Genomic DNA, 23747 nt, shown 5'->3' on the forward strand with positions numbered 1-23747 from the left:
ACTTTCAGCCACCAGAGTGGTATCATTTGCATATCTAAGGTTGTTAGATGTTTCTTCAAGCAATTTTAACTCCTGCCTTGGATTCATCAAGCCCCGCACGTCGTATGATGTGTTCTATGTACAAGTTGAATAGGTAGGGTGAAAGTATACAGCCCTGCGGTATTCTTTTTCCCGATCTTGAACCAGTCTGTTCCCTGGTCTGTTTTTACTGTGGCTACTTAGTCTTTATACAGATTTCTCAGGAGACAGACAAGGTGATCAGTTCCCATGATTCCATTGTGTTGAGCCATGGCAAACAACATGGTGTCACTATATTGATTCTATCGTGCAGGTATAGTTTTCAAAGGGTTCAGCTATTTAAAAATTCCAATTAAAATATTTGGGCGCAACTGGAATGGGCCTTATTCTGATTGTGCTTTTCCTGCATGGCAGGGAGTTGGATTAGATGTGAACTCTTCCAATTATTCTATGATTCTGTTTTGATTAAAGTCCCAACTGTTCTAGTCCCCAAAGCTGGTGCCAGGTATGCATTTGACCAATCTGCATTACTGGTTTTCTTGGGCCAGCGACTTGCTGAGCAAGTGTAAAGAACTTGAATATTTTGAATTTTTTTTTCCGTGTCAGGAGCAACCTGAGTTGCTTCTGGAGTGAGAGAATTGGCCGTCTGCAAGGATGTTGCCCAGGGGACACCCGGATGTTTTTGATGTTTTACCATCCTTGTGGGAGGCTTCTCTCATGTCCCCACATGGAGCTGGAGCTGATAGAGAGAGCTCATCCGCGCTCTCCCCAGGTGGGATTCGAACCTGGCAGCCTTCAGGTCAGCAACCCAACCTTCAAGTCACAAGGCTTTTATCCCGTAGGCCACCGGAGGCTCCAATGTTTTGAATGAATAAGGGTCTTGGATAAACTAGTTTTCTTAGATTTCAAGAATGGGTAAAATGTGGAACCCACTTGAAAGCTGGTGTTATGAAGGAGGGGAAGATGGCTTTAATGCCCACCCCCAATGACAATGCAGGGCCGAAAAGGTTTCAAGATGGCCAATAAAATGATAATGGTCAGTGATACACTTGTGCGTTCCCAAAAGTTCTTGGGACTAGATCCCCATACAATGTCAGCCAACTTTTAAAACTTCAGAAAAGAGCTCAGAAAAGACTTCAGAAATGACAGGTTTGACATGGGATAAATTTATTCAGAAAAAGCAAGCCCATTGTAATAACCCACATAGTCTATGAAGTGCAATGAAACCACTTGTGTCAGATCTGAAGAACTCCTTATACACATTAGTGCATCTAGTCTTTAGACTTTCATTGTTATTGCACATGAAAAAAGGACCGTGAACAAGACATGCAGACTTCGGGAAGAGGCAGATGTTTTCATAGAACAAGAGCTGGGGCAGCACACAAAATGGAATGGTTGCAGAAGTCAGAGATAACAAAAATAGGTGTCCAAATAATAGAATAATTAAATATATTAATATGTTAATTTTCTTTAAAGGTATTTCAGGCAAGGTGCATTTTTTGTTTTTTAAAAAAACCTTGAATTTGCTCCAATTAGAGATGGCAAATCATGAGAAGTTTTACACACAGTAACTGAACGCAATGTACAAAAAAGGTTTAAAAATCACTTAAAAGCAGTACGCTATTAGATGGGTGAACGTGATTGCTCACCTGCTTGTAAACTAAATGAACATTCTCTTGACATAAGTTGGCAATATTGAGTATCAAGAAACACTCATAACTGGTGTTGATCGTTGTATATGTAGTGTTCAAAGAGTTACTGATCTAATGTGCATGTTTAGCTGAACTGTCCATACAGAAAAGTAACAGCAAGGCAGTTTCTCTGGAGTGTTTGCCATAATTATTAGTAGTGCTTTGGAGTTCTGTTGAGCTTCTACTTTCCATACAAAGACCAAATAAGAGGTGCACACAGATTAAAAGATGACAAACTAGTCACAGTCAATATCAGCACCTCTTTAAAAAGATGGCCAAAAGGAGTGGCTTCACTCTCTTATCGACAAAGAGTGAATGCAAGAAGAAAAGCAACCATTTAGTCAAGTTAAATGAATCAATTTTTCTAGACTAATAATTTCTAGCGCACACATGTATGCATGCACACACACAGCGTTAGACATTTCCATGTGTGTTCATGTCTTAACATTCATTGTGAAATCATAAGCCACAGCGATTGTATCTTACTAAAGAAAAGGCTGGCTATGGTTTGGTCTTCATGGCTTTGCCTCATTTTTCATCTCCTTTACTCAGAGATGGAAATGTTAAATTCTGGGAACTAAAACTCCCCAAAAGAATTTGCTTCCATGCTCTGCAGAATCCCTCCAACCAATTATGTGTGTTTGTGTGTTATATGGCTACTTGTTTCCAAAAAAACACAATTTCATATGAAAAAATAAGTTACTATGCATAATTCACATGAAGTGATCCACAATTCTCTTCTGTACATCCATTTTACATTCTTAACTCTGGAAAACTTTTCTGAAATTGCTTGACACAAGCTATCGGACTGCAGAAGTGAAGGAACAGGAAAGTTCATTTTCCACCTCCAACTGCCTGAGAGAGAAGGGTTGGGAAAGAGGCCTTCCAGTTACACGGATTTGTTCCTTGGCAGGGGACAGGTTTCATGTGGCTGTGTGATACATGCCTAGGTGCATTGCCAATGTCACGTGCCAACCAACAACACCATAGGTGTCAAAGCTCCTGGATCAATTTGCAACTGGTGGAAGCTTCCTTAACTCTTTACTGCAAAATATTACACATTAGCTGCTAAGTGGAAAGCCCAACGGCAGCAGCAACTGCAAAGATACAGACCAGTTTAGAGATTGAATTAATGCTCAAATGACTCAAGTACATAGGAGCGATACCTGGACAACTGAGCAACAATTGGCATTAAGCAATCCTCTTCAAAAATCAAAACAAAACATGGCACAGAGACAATATATATATATATCTATATCCAGACAGTTTTGTTTTAAAAACGATAAAAACAAAACTTGTTAATACTGTAAACTGCAGTCTTCACATTTCATGGCTGATCAATAGCATCTGTGTCAGACTCTTTAAGAGGGCACACAGATGAGCGTGTATCCATGGCTGAGTGCATCAGGGGAATATAGACATCGTCCATGTTTGGCATGACAAAGATTTTCTGAAAGATGTAAAAATGTATTAGAGCACAATACAAAAAACCATAATCAAGTATGCTGCTCCTTGAATTAACTGACGAAAAAATTTAAATCTCAAAATAAAACCCTTCGTGAAGATGACAGCACCATTTAATCTTTGGACAGAATTGCTCCATGGAGTATTTCTATAAATGAACCTATTAGAGATCAAACTCTAAGAAGACATCTATTACATTGTATTAAAATGCCCAATAATTCAATATGCCCATTCATTCACTTCTGGGCAGAAATAAGCTTTCTGCCTGAAAAAAAGTCACAGCACATTCAACACACAATACCTCTGTGTGTCTGATTATACCTTACCAATGGAAATTGAAATAAAGCAAGCTTCTGTTCACCAAATCTGGGAACACAAGATATTTGAGTACCACTAAGGCAGAAACAGTATCTTAGAGAAGCACTGCAAGATCATTTGAGCAGGCATAAAGTCAATATGCAATCTCTGAAATGTGTTCTTATATATCGCTTATTTTAATCTTGAACAGTTTTCTAATATTTGTTTATATTATTTTTATTTAATTAAAGTATTTTATCACCTTCCAACTGACTAGGGATTTTGAAGAAATAAAAATTAAAACAATTATCAAGATAAAAAAACATAGCTCCTAATAGCTGTCTAAAGATAATCTGAGAGTCCAGAAGACCTACAGCCCAAGGTGTGTTTACAAAGTAATGACTTAGGGCATACCTAAATAACAAATGCCAGTTTGCTTTTGTGGTTGTGCCACCACAAAAATATTTTGCAACATCCCAGTGTTCAGTATACTGTATGCATAAAGTGACAGCAATGCCAGTTAAATCTATTCCTGTCTCAAGTTGCAAAATAACAAAATGTGGAAAAAGTTAAAAGGGAAGGCAATACTTCTGAGAAAGGCAGAATGAAAAAAAGCTCTGAAGAAACATACCTGGAATTCTTGTTCCAATTTTTTTTCTATCCACTCTGTCACATGAACTAAAGTCACTTCTCTTTCACCAAGCTTTGGTCGAGCTTTTAGCTCTAAATAAGGTGGTTTTCTGAAACCGTACCTAAAAAGAAGATATAATGAATGATTATATTACCTTACTAATCAGAGCTGTATCCTGCTCTTTCCCAAATTCACTCAAGAGAGTACATATTTTTCTTCAGCCACTTCTTTTTCGAATCAGAAAGGCTGACACACATGGCTTCTTCATTAACTATTCTGTGCCTAAGCAGGGATTTCACAATATATCAGTGATGAACAGTCTCTACAGTATGTATGTATGAGAAAAGAGCTGTTCTAAACTACATAAAATATTTGTTTCCAGTTTTGAGAGTGCAGATATGTGTATGTGTCTGTACACCTTCAAACTGCCTGTTGACTTATGGGGATCACATACATTTCATGGGGTTTTCTTGGGCAAGGAATGTTTAGATCTAGTTTTGCCAGATCCTTCAGCACCAGTTTGCATTTATGGCAGGCATCTTCAAACTCTGGCCCTCACCAGCTTTTTCAATGGTCAGAAACGCTGCAAGTTAGAGGCCCAAATAGTTGAAGGGCTACAGCTTGAGGATGCCTGATTTACATTCTTCCATCTAAGTCCTATCTAGGACTGTACCTGCTTAACTTCATATAAGAAAAAATCTGGTGCCTTTAGTAAGGCTTCGCATACTTTAATCCAGATAGTTTACCAATACAAATAAATGTGTTTGATTTCAAACTCATTCTAGAGCAGGAGTTCTTAACCAGGGGTCCACAGTCTCCTTAGGGGTCTGTGCAAATACATCAGGGGGTTCATGAGCTTGAATTGGGGAAAAATCAACTTATCTCTATTATCTCTGACTTTTATCAGAAATGTATTTGCTTCACTTATGGTCTTCAATAAAAGCAGGTTGCTGTTTGGACTTAAGGAGAGAAGTTTGCTTTAGAAACTTCAATAGAGAAGTATGCTTATGGACTTTAGTGAGTACAAGTATACTTAAAGGCTATGGAGTATTGATTAAGAATGATACCCTGTATACTCAACACAGATAAGCTATATCCTATCTGTAACTGAACTTCAATAAGAAATGTGCTTGTATGGTGAATTTATACAAGATGTTGGCGAGTAAACAAGATACATTATTTTTCAAAGAAGACTTTGTTTTATGTCTGAGTGTATTTTAAACTAAAAAGGTTTTTAAAGAGAGTATATATGTTTTGGGCAATTACAGTTACAAAGAAACAACCATCCTCTGCTAACCAAATATATTGTAGTGGCATGTCTTTTTCCTTGGCATTTCAAAGACATGGTTCTTCATTTTAACAGCCGAGTTACCTGTGTGACATTACATGAATGCTTGTGAATATCACTTGTTCCAAGATCTGACTTCTAACAAGGTCATGCTTTTCTTGACTAGTGGTTATCAAAAAGTAGTCTCCACATATTCATGGAGATTCATGCTTGCCAAAAGGATATGTGCCCAGAGACTGGGTGCAGTTATTTTCCAATAAAGAAAGTCCTGCTGTGCTGCGGATCTCATACCATAGCAAGTGGATTTAGGCTGACCCGTAATTTCCTTTGTATCTTTCCCTCTGACTGCCAATAAGCTCCAGAGGCATACTTTTGCTTTTGATCTACTTTCAACATCTAGAAATATTAAGACCAGCATTTGTTCTCCCCCATATAAGCATCCTCTGCAACCAATCTACTGTCCTAAATGACAAAGCTGCTTCACAATATTTTAAACAGAAAAAAAAGAATATTCTTTTAGAAGGGTTTTAGAAGCTTTAGTCAGTTTTCTGGCTCCATTAAATAGTTCTGGCCCATTTTTAAGATCCCACAGGTCTACAACATAAGACATTTAATAAAGATGAACATTTTGGACTTAAGACACTGTCACAATTCAGCCATGTAAAGCCTTAGCTGTCTGAACGGTGCTCCATGCAATCATGCCAGCCACATGAGCTTGGAGGTATCTATGGGCAACGCCAGCTCTTCGGCTTGGAGATGAGCACCAACCACCATAGTTGGACTTAATGTCAGGGGAAAACCTTTACCTTTATCTTAAAGCCTTAGCTGTAGTCTGAAGTGGTATACTGAACTTCCACCAAATGAATATTAGGCTTAAGGGACACATGTTGTCAGGAATGAATTGTGAAATCCCACAGACAGTACAACCTATATTTGTATGTTTTAAAAATATTTTACAGTTAAATCATTCACAGAATGCACACAAATAATAAATCAAGCTCATGACAGTTTCAAAAAAACAAATGACAAAATGTTACAGCTCTCAAGGATGACAGCTTTGAAATCAGAGGAAGGATACATTTTCTTTTCGATACCTACCATATTCTATCAGTAGGTGGTGGTGGAATGTTTACTGCTAGGGTTCCTTTACATTCCTGTACCTCAACAGTCAGCAGCAGTGGGGTGTTGGAGACCTCTTCAATCTTTTTCTTGATGAATTCGGTCTCAGTTGCTTTCTGGAAATATTTTGACTTGGTAATTTTATCCACGAACCTCATGATTTTGCTAGTTCGATGTCCTCCCACGTACCTTGGAGAAAGAAAATAAGGAAGACTTCAATGTCAATTTAGAGTAATCTCAGCAAGATAAGGGTTCTTTATGTTTTGTACTATTCTGCAGCAATAGCTATGAAAAACTGGAGGCCATGGCTGGCCACTCTGCTGCCATAAGGCCATAAGTGGCAAGGATTCATGGCATTCCTGAACAAGAGCAGAAAGGACCATCTGCCTAAACACAGCACAGCAAAAGTGCTTTCCACATATTTTTGTTTTACCCATCAAACACAGCTAAGGGTAAGTGATGGTAATAGTTGCTATTAAAAACATGAAGGGCCGAATCTGGAGCTTGTTTCCAATACATACAAAATCCATCTGAACCAATTTTTACAGGAATTAAAAAAAACATTTTGAGGATATGCATTCCTTTGCCATAAAATGCACTTTTCTAAGTTCTATGCCAAAGCGATTTGATAAGTTTTAATAGTTTTTATCTGTACATAATGTTCTACTCCTAGTCAACAACATGCTGCTACCTAAAACTCATCTTTCAAGTGTTTTTAAAATTTGATATCTTTTGGAAACAAACTCCACAAATGGCCTGCATAGGAAGTGTACCTTTACACCTGCCCTCTTACATTACTGTGAAAATAAACAGAATAGAGGCCTAAAGTCCTTTGGTCTGCCGTATGGACTTAACTTGCAAAAAACCCTTAACTTTGCAAAAAAGCCTGGTTATTATTAGGACTGTTTATGAATAATTGCAGGTTGAGTATCCCTTTTCTGAAATTCTGAAATGCTCCAAAATCAGAAACTTTTGAAGGTACTACTTAGCTATCTGAGCAGTTGGAGAAAGACACAGGGCCTATGAAATGTTGAGAGGCCTGTATTCCCACAATTTCATAGATCTCTGTGTCTACAAGGCAAACAAACCTGTATTGTATTTGTGCAGCTAGAGAAAGACACTGGGATCTATGAAATGATGGGAATTCATGGTTTCCAACGTTTTCCAGATACTCATGTCTTCCTCCAGCTGAATCAACGGGCATGAGCACTACAACTGTGAATACTGGGTTCTCATCTACATAACGGTATTCGACTAGATCTAGGCTTTGGTGGTGGAAGCAGGGCTGGAAGAAGAGGAGAGGAAGGCAAGGTTTTGTTTTTGTTTTGTTTTTTTGCATGGGGATCTCCTCTGGGACAAGGCTGCCGCTACTGCCATTGCCTATTCTAGACCTCACTTCAACTGGGGGTGGTAACAGAACAGCCATCATCACAATCCCTACTTGTGCAAAGTTTGTCTGGAAACTTGGCTGTGCCATGTCCCTCCCTGCCATTCCTTTCCTTGGATGTGGGGAAGCTTGAAAAATGTTTGCCTGATGGCTAGACCTTATTGCCACCTCCACAATTCTATATAACAGTCACCTATAATGTATTCCAGTATATGGGGGAAAATTAGAAATATGGACCACTTCTGGTCCCAAACATTTCAGATGAGGGATATTCAACTTGTACTGATACAGGCCAGATGTTGATGACTACTACTGCCATCATCAACTGCTGCTGGATATGTTGGCAGGAGCTGAAAGGAATTCAAGTTTATTTCTGGGAGGATAGAGATTTGGAAGTCCTTCTATAAACTACCTGGAGGTTCCAGGTGTGATCCAAAAGTTTCAGTATCCCTTCCCTGTTCCCTTAATGTTTTAAGAATTCTGGCCTCATAAACTATTAATAAAGTCTAAGTAGTAATACTGTTGGCAAGAGAGCTTTGAAAAAAGGAAAAGTGCAGAAGAATCAGCCTGCTTGCATTTCTCTTCTCCCTTTACACAGCACCTGTGTACTACCACATCTATTTCTGGAACAACAACAAACAATAAAATAAAATAAAAGGAGCCTTTTACAGATGTTTTGGAGCAGTTGGTAACACAAAAAACTTGGAAGATACTTGCTTGTTAAAGGGAGTGGTTGATTCTATGATTCTAAAAGAAACACCTAGTAGTTTATATATCTGAGAAGTCTGAAAGCGGTAGCCATTGAATTTATGCAGGGGAATCATTTCATCAAACACATCACCAAGGTGGAAGAGACAGACCATTCACAACTATATGCAGAATAGTGCAGAATTTAGCCCTGTATGCACTACAGCTATACAGACAGACCCTTTTTAATATTCCCATCATCAGTTACTGGAGCCCCCGGTGGCCAAGGGGATAAAAGCCTCGTAACTTGAAGGTTGGGTTGCTGACCTGAAAGCTGCCAGGTTCGAATCCCACCCGGGAGAGTGCAGATGAGCTCCCTCTATCAGCTCCAGCTCCATGCGGGGACATGAGAGAAGCCTCCCACAAGGATGATAAAACATCAAAACATCCGGGCGTCCCCTGGGCAACATCCTTGCAGACGGCCAATTATCTCACTCCAGAAGCAACTTCGGTTGCTCCTGACACGAAAAAAAAAAATCATCAGTTACAATTTGCTAAATTATTCTGCTTTTTTGGAGATGCTACACTGTTTGTCAACAACAAAACTGTAGGTATTCAACTACATCCAGATGGGTAGTATTATCAAAACACTAAGAAAAACCCTTGTATGTTTACAAGTGATTAGGAACCGATTTTTCTTTTGGCCCAAACATTTCTCCTTTCCAGATGGCGCTGGCAGTGTGACAGTTGGCTATTTTTAACCAGCAAATGTGTTTCTTGCAACATGAATTGGGCACAATAGATGGCAATTTATTCACTACATTCTTTGCCTTCTCCTCCTCCAGGAGACAATTAAAGGCATTGACTCTGGAATTAGTTCTAAAGTGACATAGATCTAAGCCTTTCTTTTGTCTCTATCATCATGTTATCACTATTATTTTTTAATTACACACCATCATCAGTGTACAAAGGACTTTACAAAGGTGGTTTAAAATGAATAATTTGATAGTTTTCTGTTATCTGGCTTACAATCTAAAAAGACAGGCTATACAAGACAAGGGGGATAGCACTTTGGGAGGGAATTACTTTCAGCAGGTGCTGGCTGTTGTCCCCTCTCTCTTATGAAAGGGCAACTGGAATGGTGGGAGGGCCTTTTCTCAGCTGCTGGGCCTAGGTATAATGGAGCCATGCTTGCAGGTTCTCTATAGTGGTCCAATTACAATCCTGAGCAAGGTAGATTAATGGCTTAACCCTGTACAAGGTAGTCTAAATATGCTCTAAGTGCCCAGCAACGACAACAGAGAAGTAAAATTAATGCCAACAGAGGCTGTGGAGATCTTACTCTGTTCAGGCCCACTAAAAATGCATCTTTGCTATACCAGGGAGTTTCTGAATATTTTGCAAGATGTGCACAGGTAGTTTCCTGCATAGATTGGAGCTTTCCAAACATGGGGCGCTCTTGCGAGACTCTGAAATCATGCACCCAAAAATGGCCGCCACCGGGGCGAACCCGGAAGTGAGGGTAGGAGCGTCCTGCGTGCCCTGAAGTGCTCGTGCCTCAAGGTGGTGCTGGGGGTGGCGCGAAAAGGTAAAGTGAGCATGAGCAATCAGACGAGTCGTTTCTCATGCATGGGAGCCAGAAAATGGGCACGGCGAATCCAGAAGTGAGTGCAGCTCCTCTGCTGCTGCCCACCCTCTCTCTTTCTCCCTTTCTCCCTCCCTCCCTCCCTCCCTCGCTCGCTTGCTCACTTACTGGGCTGAGTGGCCTTCCTTCTTCCCTGGCTGCAGGAGCAGAGGCAGCCAGGTCACCATGGCAGACACAAAGCAAGGGGCCCGTCGGCGCTGATAAGAAAGGCTCCACTCTCCCCGGTGCTTGCAAGGGGAGAAAGGCCACTTAACTATTAAAATAATGTTTAAAAATAGTGACGCTACTTCACGGATTTTCACTTATGGTGGTCCTAGAACACAACCCCCCGATAAGTGAGGGAACACTGTACACTCAGAAGGTTCTTGCAACTTTCTCATAACATGCCTACACATTGCAGCCGAAACACTAATGCTTCAAGACACACTGTGGCATAGATAAAAGATTAAGCTGGCTAGTAGTATGAAATGCCATCTCCTCACTATCCCTTCTATGTAAACACATATGGGACAGATTATGTGCTGATGTACACAACTCATTTGCAGCAGCTTAAGATCATAATAAAAGGCAAACATATTTCACTGTTTGGGGGCACATATTAGCTGCTTGCAAGGTTTCTTGGATCCAAGAAAACAAGCACAGACCCAGATTGGCTGCATCTGACTGGAGAAAAAAAATTGAATGATTTGTTCATTCTTTCAGTCCTGTTCTAAAAGCCCCTAATCATCTTCAACTTGCTCACAAGCAGGGCTGTAGCCAAGGGGGGGGGGGGGGGGGGGGGTTAGGGATTCAACCCCCCCCCCCCCCCTGAAATTTTTCAGATTAAAAAAAAAACTGGTTTACTCATGAATTTTAACTGGTTAACCATATCCTCATGAGTGTCCACTGAAGTTTATCGATGGAGCCTGATTTCTAAATTATTTTGTGTTATGGAACTACTCTTCATGATTTGGTAAAAAAAAGTTTCAAACTCCCCCCCCCTCCCCCCAAGTTTTTTTCTGGCTATGGATCACAATCAATTACATTTGAAAATCACAGAGTATTTCACTACAATCAGTCAAAACAGTTATCAGTTAAATACCACAGATTTCTAAACAATCTCATGTGCACACAAACCATTTGAGTAGTTAGGAGGTTTTCAATAGGAAATGAATACCTGCTGTTTATGGTATACACTATTTGTGGTAACACCCAGAAAAGAACAAGACACAAAGAAAACAATGTCCAGCTTGTGGCAGTAAAACAAAAATACTCACCCTTCTGCTCCTGGTACAAAAGGCTTCTCACTCCCTGTTGCTTCTGGAGGATCATCTTCCTCAGAGGAGCCAGCACTAGAAGATTCCTCATCACTGTCTGCAAGGCAATATGCCCTTGGTCTGATACTGAGAGGGGTATGGGAGGGAAAAGACACATTTCAGTGTGGACATAAAACTTCCTTTGTGTGGCACAGATGTCCCTTTGTGTCTCTCCAGGATTTTAAAATACTTTAAAAAAATCAAAATATGCACTGAGTCTTAGACATTATTCAACTTTACGTCTACTATCTTTCCCTTCAACACAGCTATGTCACAGCTTCCTCAAAAACATAACACATGTGAGAATCCTGCATGCAATCAAATGGAAAATGAAATGGTTCAAAGATCTCAAAAACTGTATCTTCTTCATAAATAACTTTGCAGAACCATTCAATAAGAGTGAAACAAACCAGATAATGTCAAATATGATGGATAGACTTTTGACCTAGGAGCTCCATTTCTCTGTATGAAACAATGAGGATTGACTTTGTAAGCGTTGTGTGTCACCACCAGAAGAATTTTCATGCCTTTCAGATCTATATAGATAGACTTCTTACTATCCCTTGAACAAGCTAAGTCCCACCTCTCTGCCACAATGGTTGCTAGCAGGAGCTGATCAAGAAGTGTTTGAAATATTATGATATTGGATTCAAAATTTTGCTGGCATACTCACAGCGTAGAATAAAGATATCCTGCTCATAGGTTTCTTTAATGTGCAGAACCTCTCATCTATTGCAATGCACTCAAAAGACTTTATTGTGGCACTTCTTTGAAGCTAGGGCTATATGGCATATGTTGTGTGTATGTGTATAGAGGGTATATATATGTGTGTGTTATCACAGCATACTTGTATTTCTTCAGTAGCTTTTGCCATAGAATGAAATGTATTCACAAAATGAATGGAGGAACGTCCTTTGAAGAGTTAAAATAGGCAGAAAAGGGGGCTGAAAGACACATTGTGTGCTAAACTGGCCTGAGAGCACTGTTAGGGAAATAAAAGATTCTTACGCAAAACCCATGACTGACTTCTCTGTTGGCCAACTTTATTTCATCTACAAAGGAATGCAACCTGCCCCATAAGCTTTTTAGAGGCCCGACTTTTAAAAAGTTGCTTTGTGAATGCTTGTCCAATTTGGTACAGTCAAGCAAGAATACTTCTTAACTTTTGTTTCGGCAATTTGTTATCTTCTTTCCAAACACACTCACAATCACACTCCTTTTACTTTTCTCCTTTTCCAACCCCCATCCCAGTCATTGGATTCTAAGCACAAATATCAATTTTGAATCCTTTTAGGGAGGAATCATCAGGGAGCTCATTTAAAATGTAAAAACTGCATGAAAGATTATGCACTCTTCATCTTCCTCTCTCCTTTTCTATTTTCAAAAAAAGTACTGGGGCTCCATTACTAAAATGTGTATATAATGTCCTTTGCAATCCTGCACTAAAGACATGTGGCCATTCCCATTTGTAAAGAAGTTTTTTTAAAGATTGTATCAAAAAGCCCCACCTCCCCATAAACTATGTGCTAATCTGACAAGTGATGTTTCCTACACAAATATCAGATGATCACAAGGTGGCAAAAGTTGGCAAGTCCTGCTTTGCTAACACTATCATGTTTTTTTCCCAAGCCAACAGGCACCACACACAACATATGGCAAGATGTGACAACAGACATCACGCAACTCCAACAAAAGTTGCCAATCTATACCATGCTGCCAGGCTTTATGCATTAATAAGTAAAAGTGCTTTTTTTCTTCCGAAACTTCACCTTACCACTCCAATATTACCAAGGGCAAAACTCAAAATTTTCCAAAAGCTGTTTCCAAAGAATATCATCTCAACATCCAGACTCTGTAAATTACTACACTTCAGCAGAAGAAGAATTAAAACCACTTCTTATTTTCAATAAAGCAAAACTTCTGGATGGTCTCAAAACTAACAGAATCAATGCTTCATGTGGAATGAGATGATGTGACAAATACCACTCACCAGAAAAAACATCCATAGATTGATGAATCCAAATATAATTTAAAAGGAAAGAAAATGAAGAAGGAAAATAAAAAAAACAAAGGTAAGTTAGAGAAGACATAGTATATTACGTTTCTGCCTGCTTTTGTAGGGATGTCTTTATTGGGCCAACAAGAGGAGAACTTAACAAGCTAGCTGACATTTAAACAAAGCTCTTATTTAATCTTAAGACATGGCACAGTATCAGATGTAATGATATGATATTAATTCTTAATAATAGGGAGTTATATGAAAGTTTATAAGCAGGATTTTTGGGAGAAAAGAAGATCCATGTAGTCTTGTGCATGAGACTCACATACAGTAGAGTCTCACTTATCCAACATAAACGGGCCGGCAGAATGTTGGATAAGTGAATATGTTGGATAATAAGGAGAGATTAAGGAGAAGCCTATTAAACATCAAATTAGGTTATGATTTTACAAATTAAGCACCAAAACATTATGTTATACAACAAATTTGGCAGAAAAAGTAGTTCAATATGCAGTAATGCTATGTAGTAATTACTATATTTACGAACTTCGCACCAAAATATCATGATATATTGAAAACATTGACTACAAAAATGTGTTGGATAATCCAGAACGTTGGATAAGCGAGTGCTGGATAAGTGAGACTCTACTGTACCTGCTTACTGCTCATATAGGATAGGAGAGACTAACCAGCCATAACTCAAGAATGTTGACACAAAGGGAATGGCCAAAGGGGAAAATCCCACTGATTTTACCATAATGATGAACTCTCCCTCTCAGCTTTCACTGAAGTGCTGGAGACATATACCCCCGATTTAGCATGCATAATGGATGTACTGTGTTTCTCAGCTACATTTTGTTCTAACCCAATATTCCCCATGCAGCTTGAGATACTGTGCCAAAAGTGCAATGTTCAGTCTCTATGTAATGGATCTCAGAAGAGTCTTATTGCTGACTGCCTACTCTCTGGCAGTGTGGACAAGTGCACCCTTTAACACAAGGAAAAAAAACCTCACAAACTCTAAACCTAAAATAAAACATTAGGTGGAGAGAAAAGAGAGGGAAGATTGCTGCCTGTTGTAGCTGTTTCATGATTTAAATTAGAATCGCATAATCTACTGTTCTGCACAGCCAAAGGTGCCCCCCCCCCCTTTATATTTATTGGCAACAGAAGTATTACATACTGGGACAGGGAGTTAGAAATTAAAAGAGAATGGGAAATATTATTAACCCCTGTTCAGTGAACTGTTGTTTAAGTTAATCACAATATGGCAACTAAAAACGAGGTAGGCATCTAGTCAATCATTTGAACAATGATTTGCAAGTTGTCCCAGAAACATACAAAAGTCATCAAGCACACTTTAATGTACTTTGAGGCCAATTTTAATTGAATAAGAACAATATTTCCACATAACTGCAACAGAAATCCCTGATTACAAAGTAAGAATATAAGACTCATTAGTTCATTCAAGGAAGAAATCTGTAATTACTGTATCAAACTGGTACTATTAAAAAAACATAACAGCAGTAGAATCAAGACTTACCCTTCTTTGCCAATTTCTCCAACTTTGAGTGCTTCGCTAAGAGGCTCTTTCCCAAGTTTGGTCAAATTCATTTTGGTCTCAAGGGTCATTAGAAAAGATCCATTGTAGGAAATTTCCAAGTCAATCCAGAGCCCTAGAATTATTGGGAAACAGAATTTTTAAATAATGCTGATAACATGATAAATTACCCAGGAAACATTGCTTTCAGACATTTTCTTTTATACAGCCAGATTTGATCTCGACTCCCATTTGCAACAGATGACTTGCAACATGGCAAGCCAAGGCTATTATTACTAAACAGGAGGATTTTTTAAATGTGCAAACACTAACATAGTGTGGAGGCAAGTCTAGAAGTTTTAGTGTTGTAACAGGACAGATAGTATTTGATATGCCATTTTTTGAGCAAGTCATATTTTACTTGATTAATTTGCTTGAAAATGAATAGTGCCAGGCCCAACTTAGAAGAAAAAAAGACTGCAGTCCAGAAAGGTTTTTGTCACCTCAAGAAATTCTGAAGACTGTTTTTTTTCCTGCCACATGTGCCTGCTCAAATGATAAACCCTCTGCTAGAGAACCAGCAACACTGCTGCCTTGGGTCAGGTAAGAAAGGGGGAAGAAGTTCATTGCACAAAAATTTTACAGACAACAGCAAGAGGCTTTCTGAATCTATATCAACCATAGAGTCAACTTGATGTTTTTGCCAGCTGCTTCTCTGCCAAGCAGCTTATAAGAGGTAAAACAACTCAAAAGGCATGGTGGCAAAGGAACGTATTGCATTGCACACTGCAGCAACAAACTTCTATCGATTAGACTTTACATGGATATTTTGTTCCAAAAATATGGTTACCACTGGTTTAATAACAACTGCCATATGTTTTGACACAGAAGGCGCACCTACACCCTGTCAGATTAATGCAGTTTGACACTATTATAACTTCCACTGTTCAATATTATGGAATCAATACAAAGGTGCTGGTTTTTCACCGAACTACAACTCCCATGATTCCATAGCATTGAGCCATGGCAATTAAAGTGGCATCGAACTGCAGTACAGATGTACCCTAAGGCCTCACTTCCAGATATTTAATTCAAAATAAGTAACTGTTATTAGGAAGGATCCAGAGTGAGGTACCCAAACCTGACTCTTTTGTCCTGAACAAACTCTTTTGTCTGTTTGCTGTCAAGGCCAGCTCAATACATTTGGCTCTTTCCCCGCTCTATGTACAGAAGCTGCCGGTTGAAAGTTACATCAGCCCTGGAAAGGGGGAGAGCATAATCCAGTAAGCAGGAGACATCAAGTTAGTGGGGAGGGGGGTGTTGGGGTTCAGGCCCCTTGTATGGCAGGAGAGGCCAGCATGGGAGCTCAAGTGGAATAGCTGGGAGACTACTGCAATGGGCTTTTTGCAAGAGCTGTCCCAGGTGACCATCCCTCCCAGCATAGGGTGCATCTACATGGCAGAATGAATGCAGTTTGACACTACTTAAACTGCCATGGCTTGGTGCTATGGACTTGTGGGAGTAGTAGTTTTACAAGACCATGAGCCTCCTTAGCCAAAGTGTGCTGACACCTCATCAAACTACAAATCCCAAGTTTCAACAACATTAAGCCATAGCAGTTAAAAGTGGCACCAATCTGCATTAATTCTATACAGATGTACCCTTAATGGCAGTAAATACTGCCCTCACAAGGACCCCCTTTTCCTGAATCAACAGGCCAGGCAGTGATTGGAAAGAGTGAAGTAGACACAGTAGACAGGCAACCAGCTGCATCATCAGATCTGAACAGGTCACAATGCTAAAAGATCTCAAATCGCTTATCTGCTAATTTTATCGCTAATTTTATACAGATGCTGAATTCAAGATACAAGATGTGCAGAACTGCCTGCAACTGTACTGTTTCTATTTTCCTTTGTCCAGTATTCAACAATTAAGAAGAAGGAAGCTTTAAGAAAGCATCTGTGAGACAGAGAGATAAACGGCTACTTAGCAGATTCAAACCATTGTTTCTCTCTTGTTAATGAAGACAGGAAATGAAAAGAAATAATATCTCAGAGCTTCTGTAGTATACTATTCACAATGCATCTGGAGGAAATATATTTTTTGGCAGGAGCTGACAATGAAAACCTCAAAAGGTCAGAACGTGCTCTACCCATTCAATGACGTCAGCAGAATGGTTTTTAAAATATGTTCTGGACAGTTAGAAGCTACATTTACTGGGGATGTGAAAGTGCCTTTTTAATTTATTTCTGTATTTATTTCATGCTCTGTCTGACTGGGCCTAACTCGCCACTCAACAGTGGCAATAAATGATTTAATAGCCTGCAGCAGGAATTAAGGCCTATATGGATTAGAAGAACCAGAATGCTTTTATTGTACCTGAACACCTCATTGCAAAAGTCTAGGCTTTGGAGATAAGCACTAAATGAAGACTGGAAAACAACAGCAATATGGTTTTGTCAGATTATATGCTTAGCTGTGGCTATTATTCTAGTATTTTTAAAGAGGTTACTCTTAGTTGATAAAGCATTTTAACTGACAACAACCAACAACCTTCTTACTTTTCAAGTCCAGCTTTCTTTTTCAAGAGCCAAATGATTTTAAAACCCCATTCAGGGTTTTAAAGAATATGCCTTTTCATGCCCTGGAACAAGCACATCATCACTGATGTTCTCCCACATTAAAGAGGGAGCCGTAGCAAAAAGGTCAAAAACATATAGCATCCCCTTAGGAATTTTAATCAGATAAAAGCAATCTTGTCAGTATGATTACACTTGGAACCAGTTTTTAAAACTTCTGACATTACATTTCTTTGAATGACTTCCTTCACAGTCATACGTTGTCAGCAATGAGTGCACCACTAGGGGACAAAGGACAATTGCTGGCACCTGCAAACCCCGCATGGGCCAAATACACCACTATCATTTGGAAGATACTCTTAGCTATGATCAGAGTCATTTGATTAGTTTTAAAGAAATGCTTCAGGGATGCCTTGCTGATCCAAGAAATGTTTCAGGGATCTAAAACTGGTCTAAGAGAGTGAATGTATACTGAAAAATGGGATGGTGATGACAAACTTTTGGAGGGGGTAACAAGAGTAGAGGTGGAGGTTTTAACAAACCACCTGAAGGTTATATGCTGCTGCCTATATTACCTCCTGGACAATGTTAGATGTAGGACATTATCACACTCAAAGCAAGAAATGCCTTTTCTGTCGGCAACCCGTGACTTTTGACAGATGATTATTCCAAATCCGTCCGATGTTCCCCAATGTCGCAGCTTCTGAATAGGGACTCCAAATGGGGTAGCCATAACAGATTCCGCATCTCCACTCCTGAGCGCCACCTGTCTTCCTGCCTTCCCTTAAAACTATCATACGTAAAAAGGGGTTGTGAGTCAAATAAGCTGTCTCCCTGCCTTCCCTTAAAACTATCATACGTAAAAAGGGGTTGTGAGTCAAATAAGCTTAAGAAGTCCAGCCCAATGTCACTGCTTTCCTTTTATTTGATCAATCTTGTGTTATTGAGCAAGTTCACAATCTCCATCGTGATGGGGAAACAGAAAAACATCTTCCTGTTTGTATGAAGCTGTGCAATTCTGATATTTTTTAAAAAGGGAAACAATAATGTGAAAGTGGAAAACATTAATGGTTTTAATAATAATAATAATAATAACTTTATTTTTATACCCCGCCTCTATCTCCCCGGAGGGGACTCAGGGCGGCTTACATGGGGCCAAGCCCGAATAAAAACAGTAGCAATATAAAACACAGCAATAGACAACAACTTGCACAATAATAAAAAAAATAAAAATAAACATTAGCCAATAAAAAACAAGAACTAATAAAAACATGGATTAAAACTGAGAGATTGTAAAAGTAGACTGGGTAAGGTGCACCATATAAATATTGTAAACACAAGGTGACTGATAAAGTGCTGCAAATTCTGGAAGTGCAAATTGGGATGGGAAGAGACCCTGTGTCTATATCGAGTTGACAAAGGTAAAAGGTGCAAACCGGTACAAGAATGGTCACAGATACAGATTGCTTCTGGATTAGCAATCTTTATCTAAAGGCTTGAGTAAAGAGCCAGGTTTTCAAGCTTAGGGTCTTTCTCTGACTGCCAGTGGGAAAGTAGTGCAAGCCAATTCAATAAAGAAGAATCAATAGATAGGAAAACTGACTGGATGCAGACGGGAGTACGATCAGACATCAAAGGCTGTACCTTTGAAATGCATCGAGAAAAAAAGCTACCAGTGAAGATGATTCGGGAATCCATCTTGAAAAAGCTACTAGCTAAATACCCTTTGCATACAAGTCCCTAAAGGTTACAGACAAAATGGGCAGTGCACTATATGCTCATATACATAGGGATTTGTATGGAAAGGGTGTCAGAGATGGGGTATAATATGCCTTTGTGACAAGGTCCCTAGGCAACAGTCATCTAATCAGTTTAAGGTCAGTTGGCTTTTCCTCTGTAAAAGCAGACAATTTCTGCTGGAAAGCATAGCTTAATGTTATGAGGGCACACAATAAAAATCGCAATTGTAGTAATATTTTCCCTGAATGGAAAAAAAAATTATGTTTTGAGAAAAATATTGATTTCTTCAAAGAGTTTAAAGCAACATGATTCTACATAATAATCAGCAAGAGTCTATATCATACATTTCTCTTGTTTTCAGACACTGCTGGGAAAGGAGATAGGCTTTTATGAACAATCAGACCTGCTGACTGCTAATAAAAATGTCATCGGAACATCTAATGGGCCCATTTTATAATCTTCCCTAAAGTGAGTATAGAACTCAGCAGATCTAATTACATAATGTTTTTTCTGATTTCAGTAGTGAAATAAAAGGGCACCAGGAGCAAGTCAGATTTCACATGTATCTGTGGCGTAAAGCTCACGATTAATTATGTAATCCATGAGCCAGAACATTCTAAATATCAACAGTTATTTAAAACAATACAACATATTAATCAAAGGAAACCATTTAATCAGATTAGTGAAGAGGGGGCATTCTGATCTGAATTTTTCACCATAGCAGATACATCTATCAGCACATAGGATAAAAAAGCAAATGTGCTATGCAGCATACCCAAGTGTTATTGTGTTCCCTTATAAAAATAGAACAATACAATAACTGGCACAACATAAAGAATGATTTTTAAAGAGCTGAGGGCAGGATGATAGAGTCAGTGTTTTCTATGTAGTGCAAATTCATTTCTTCTCTCCTTTATCTCCTAGTCAGATTGGTTTCATTCTGTGTTTTTAATTATTTTGACTCACTTGAAAACAAAATATAACAGGATACCTAGATATACAGCAGAATTGTTAATTAACTATTCAGCCTGATACCATATTATCTAGCAGTAAGGTGAAGCAAGATGGAAGGGTGGGTTTCCCTCTCAATCCAAATCTATAATGTTTTTATATCCTGGGGTCATGATTAAAGAAATTAGTGGTTGATATCCTGAATGTTAAAATGCCATATGAAAGAATCTACACTGTGCCACAGAAGACAGTCTGAGTATGGTTAACTGGCAGTATAAGGTCTATACTGACCAATCTCCTACTCTCAATCCCTGTCACACAGGAATACTAACCAGCCTGAACTTTTGCTCATTGAAAGTAGCTTTTGCTACTTGTACATATTCAAAATTTAGGACACAAGGTTTTATCTATTCATGAAAATCATGATATTCATGTCACATTCTTAACTAGAGGAAAAACATGAAAGATAGCATATACAACTTTAAAATATTCCCCCTCAAATGGTGAAATATGTTATTTTCTCCAACTTTCCCTTTTCTTTTTGCCCTAGTTCTGGATGGAAAAGAATTCTCCTTTCCAAATGAAAAGGCATAAATATCTTCAAATCCAGAAACACAATTTTTCTATTTGTGTATAAAATAGTATTAAACCAAAAAAAAATAAACTGTCATACAAAGGGAATAAAGACAAACTAAATCTAATCAACATTTACATAAATGGGCAACTTTGCAATTTAAAATATTCTTGAAATTATAAATTATTATAATTATTATCACATTCACAGCCCAACGACACCCTTTAAATGTTATCTAGAAACAACATTACATTATTAGGCAGAACTCAGGTAGTTGCATTATGAAAGTATCCTTCAAAATTAAAAACTCAAGATGTTACCTTTATAATCAATGGAAGGTTTGTAGGCTTGAAGAATCTTCGGCACAGCAATCCCCATGTCTAGCTCAGTTAGTGTTAGCTCATTCATGAAGTAGGGCAACTAGAAAGTAGAAGGGAAGTGGAGAATTAGGAAGGTAGGGTCCTTTTTAAGTGGGAATGGGCAACAGCTAGAGATGAAGCTCAGTAATTTTTCCAGGTTGGTCAACTGCTCGAGTCTTTTGGGGGAGAGGGCAGGCGGGAGTCAACTTCTATGTAATCAGTTAAATACCTACTGTAAATGCATATACATACATCTACATAATACATATGTTACCTACATATCTGTAAAATATATTAAAATTACTTGAATTTTTTTAAAAAATCTTTAAGTTCATTAAAATCCTACCACTCGCTATTAACAAATGAAATCCTCTCATTCATGTACGACTATTATTAAATGTCTATCTACAGAAGCCTTACAATACCCTATTTACTCGAATCTAATGCTCACAATTTTTGGCTAAATTTCCTTGCCAAAATTAGGGTGCGTATTCTATTAGTGTAATATCATAACCTTAGTGCTGAGCCAAAGCAAAAGAGGAAATTGCTTCAGGAGCACCTGGAGCTGCTATTTGAGGGACGTCATCTCTAATTTAATTTTCATAGATCAATGCTATGGGATTCTGGGAATTGTAGTTTAGTGAAGTGTCAGCATTCTTTGGCAAAGAAGACTCAAGGTCTTGTAAAACTATAGATGCATGACTCCATATAATTGATCCAGGATTAAAGTGGATTCCTTCTACAGCAGAGTAGCGCCCCAAGGTTTCCTTTTCAATTGTTGGAAGCTTTGGTGTTCTATGACTTTTTTTAAAAGAAGGAATTATAAGCAGGCAGCAACACTAATGCACAACTTTTTAAAGCCAGATTATGAAGAATGCACTATTTGCTGCTGAACATTGCATCCGTCAGTGAATACTTATTGCCATGGCTCAATGTTAGGCAATGCTGAGATATGTAATTTGGTGAGGCATCAACTTCCTTTGGCAGAAAAGGCTTAAGGCCTTGTCAAACTAAAGGTCCTATGATTCCATAATAATAATAGTAATAATAATTTTATTTTTGTATCCCGCCACCATCTCCCCGAAGAGACTCGTGGCGGCTTACAATGGGACCAAGCCCAACAAAACAAAGTCAACCAAATAAAATACATTTTAAAACGTCAATAAACATAACAAACCAATCAAGCATTCTATAGCATTGAACCAAAGAAATTCTACAGCTTAGAGACACCCCAAGGTTTTCTCTTCCATTGCTGGATGCCTTTGTATCCTAACACTTTTGTTTTTAAAGAAAGAATCCTAAGCAGGCAGCAACTGTAATGTGCACCTTTTTTGACCAAATTACAAAGAGTGTACTTTTTGCCACTGTGCATTACATTCAATAGCAAATACTTTTCTGGTTTCAGGGTTTTGAAAATTGAGGCGCACATTAGATACAATGGTGCATTACTTACTTACTTACTTACTTACTTACTTACTTAGGCGATCCCTCGTAGTTCGAGGACTATTGTCTTGCATTGTCTTCCATTTCTGTTGTCTTGGGGGTGTTTCCGTAGGTGGCTGAAGAGTCCTATTCTTGATCTGCATGTTCTACCGCAGTAAGGATATCAGTTTCCAGGTGGAAGGCGGTTCTGGTCAGGGTTGGCACGTTTCTCCCTTAAGCCCTCCATTCGTGCCTCTTCGAACTCCGCAGCACTGCTGGTCACAGCTGACCTTCAATTAGAGCGCTTAAGGGCCAGGGCTTCCCAGTTCTCAGGGTCTATGCCACAGTTTTTAAGGTTGGCTTTAAGCCCATCTTTAAATCTCTTTTCCTGCCCACCAACATTACGTTTCCGGTTCTTGAGTTCGGAGTAGAGCAACTGCTTTGGGAGACGGTGATCGGGCATTCGGACAACGTGGCCAGTCCAGTGGAGCTGATGGCATAGGAGCATCGCTTCAATGTTGGTGGTCTTTGCTTCCTCAAGCACGCTGACATTTGTCCGCCTGTCTTCCCAAGAGATTTGCAGGATTTTTCTGAGGCAACGCTGATGGAAATGCTCTAGGAGTTGAGTGTGACGTCTGTAGACCGTCCACGTTTCGCAGGCGTAGAGCAGGGTTGGGAGGACAATGGCTTTGTAAACAAGCACCTTGGTATCTCTACGGATGTCCCGATGATCAAACACTCTCTGCTTCATTCTGAAAAATGCTGCACTCGCAGAGCTCAGGCGGTGTTGTATTTCAGTGTCGATGTTGACTTTTGTGAAGAGGTGGCTGCCAAGGTAGAGGAAATTGTCAACATTTTCTAAAGTTACACCATTAAGTTGTATTCCTGGCTTTGCAGAGGGATTAGCTGGTGCCTGTTGGAAGAGCACTTTGGTATTCTCGATGTTCAATGAGAGGCTGAGTTTCTCGTATGCTTCTGCGAAGGTGTTTAGAGTGGCTTGTAGGTCTTCTTCTGAGTGCACACAGACTACGTTGTCATCGGCATATTGGAGTTCTATAAGA

The 23747-nt window shown here is 39.1% G+C and overlaps 1 protein-coding gene across 2 annotated transcripts in view; it reads right to left on the minus strand.

Moving 5' to 3' along the window:
- Positions 1-1161: 1161 nt before the first annotated feature.
- tex2 (testis expressed 2) overlaps positions 1162-23747 on the minus strand; it is a 112374-nt gene continuing 89788 nt past the window's right edge. The window contains exons 7-12 of one of the 2 annotated variants that reach the window (XM_008118359.3): positions 21226-21325; positions 15065-15197; positions 11484-11609; positions 6488-6697; positions 4102-4222; positions 1162-3159 (exon numbers count right to left, since the gene is read on the minus strand). In XM_008118359.3, the coding sequence (XP_008116566.2) occupies positions 3037-3159; positions 4102-4222; positions 6488-6697; positions 11484-11609; positions 15065-15197; positions 21226-21325 (813 nt within the window). In that variant the 3' untranslated portion in view covers positions 1162-3036. The remainder of the gene's footprint in view (positions 3160-4101; positions 4223-6487; positions 6698-11483; positions 11610-15064; positions 15198-21225; positions 21326-23747) is intronic. The other variant, XM_008118361.3, reaches the window with a different exon arrangement.

This window comes from Anolis carolinensis, chromosome 2 (assembly GCF_035594765.1).
Source record: "Anolis carolinensis isolate JA03-04 chromosome 2, rAnoCar3.1.pri, whole genome shotgun sequence".
In the NCBI taxonomy this organism is placed as follows: domain Eukaryota; kingdom Metazoa; phylum Chordata; class Lepidosauria; order Squamata; family Dactyloidae; genus Anolis; species Anolis carolinensis.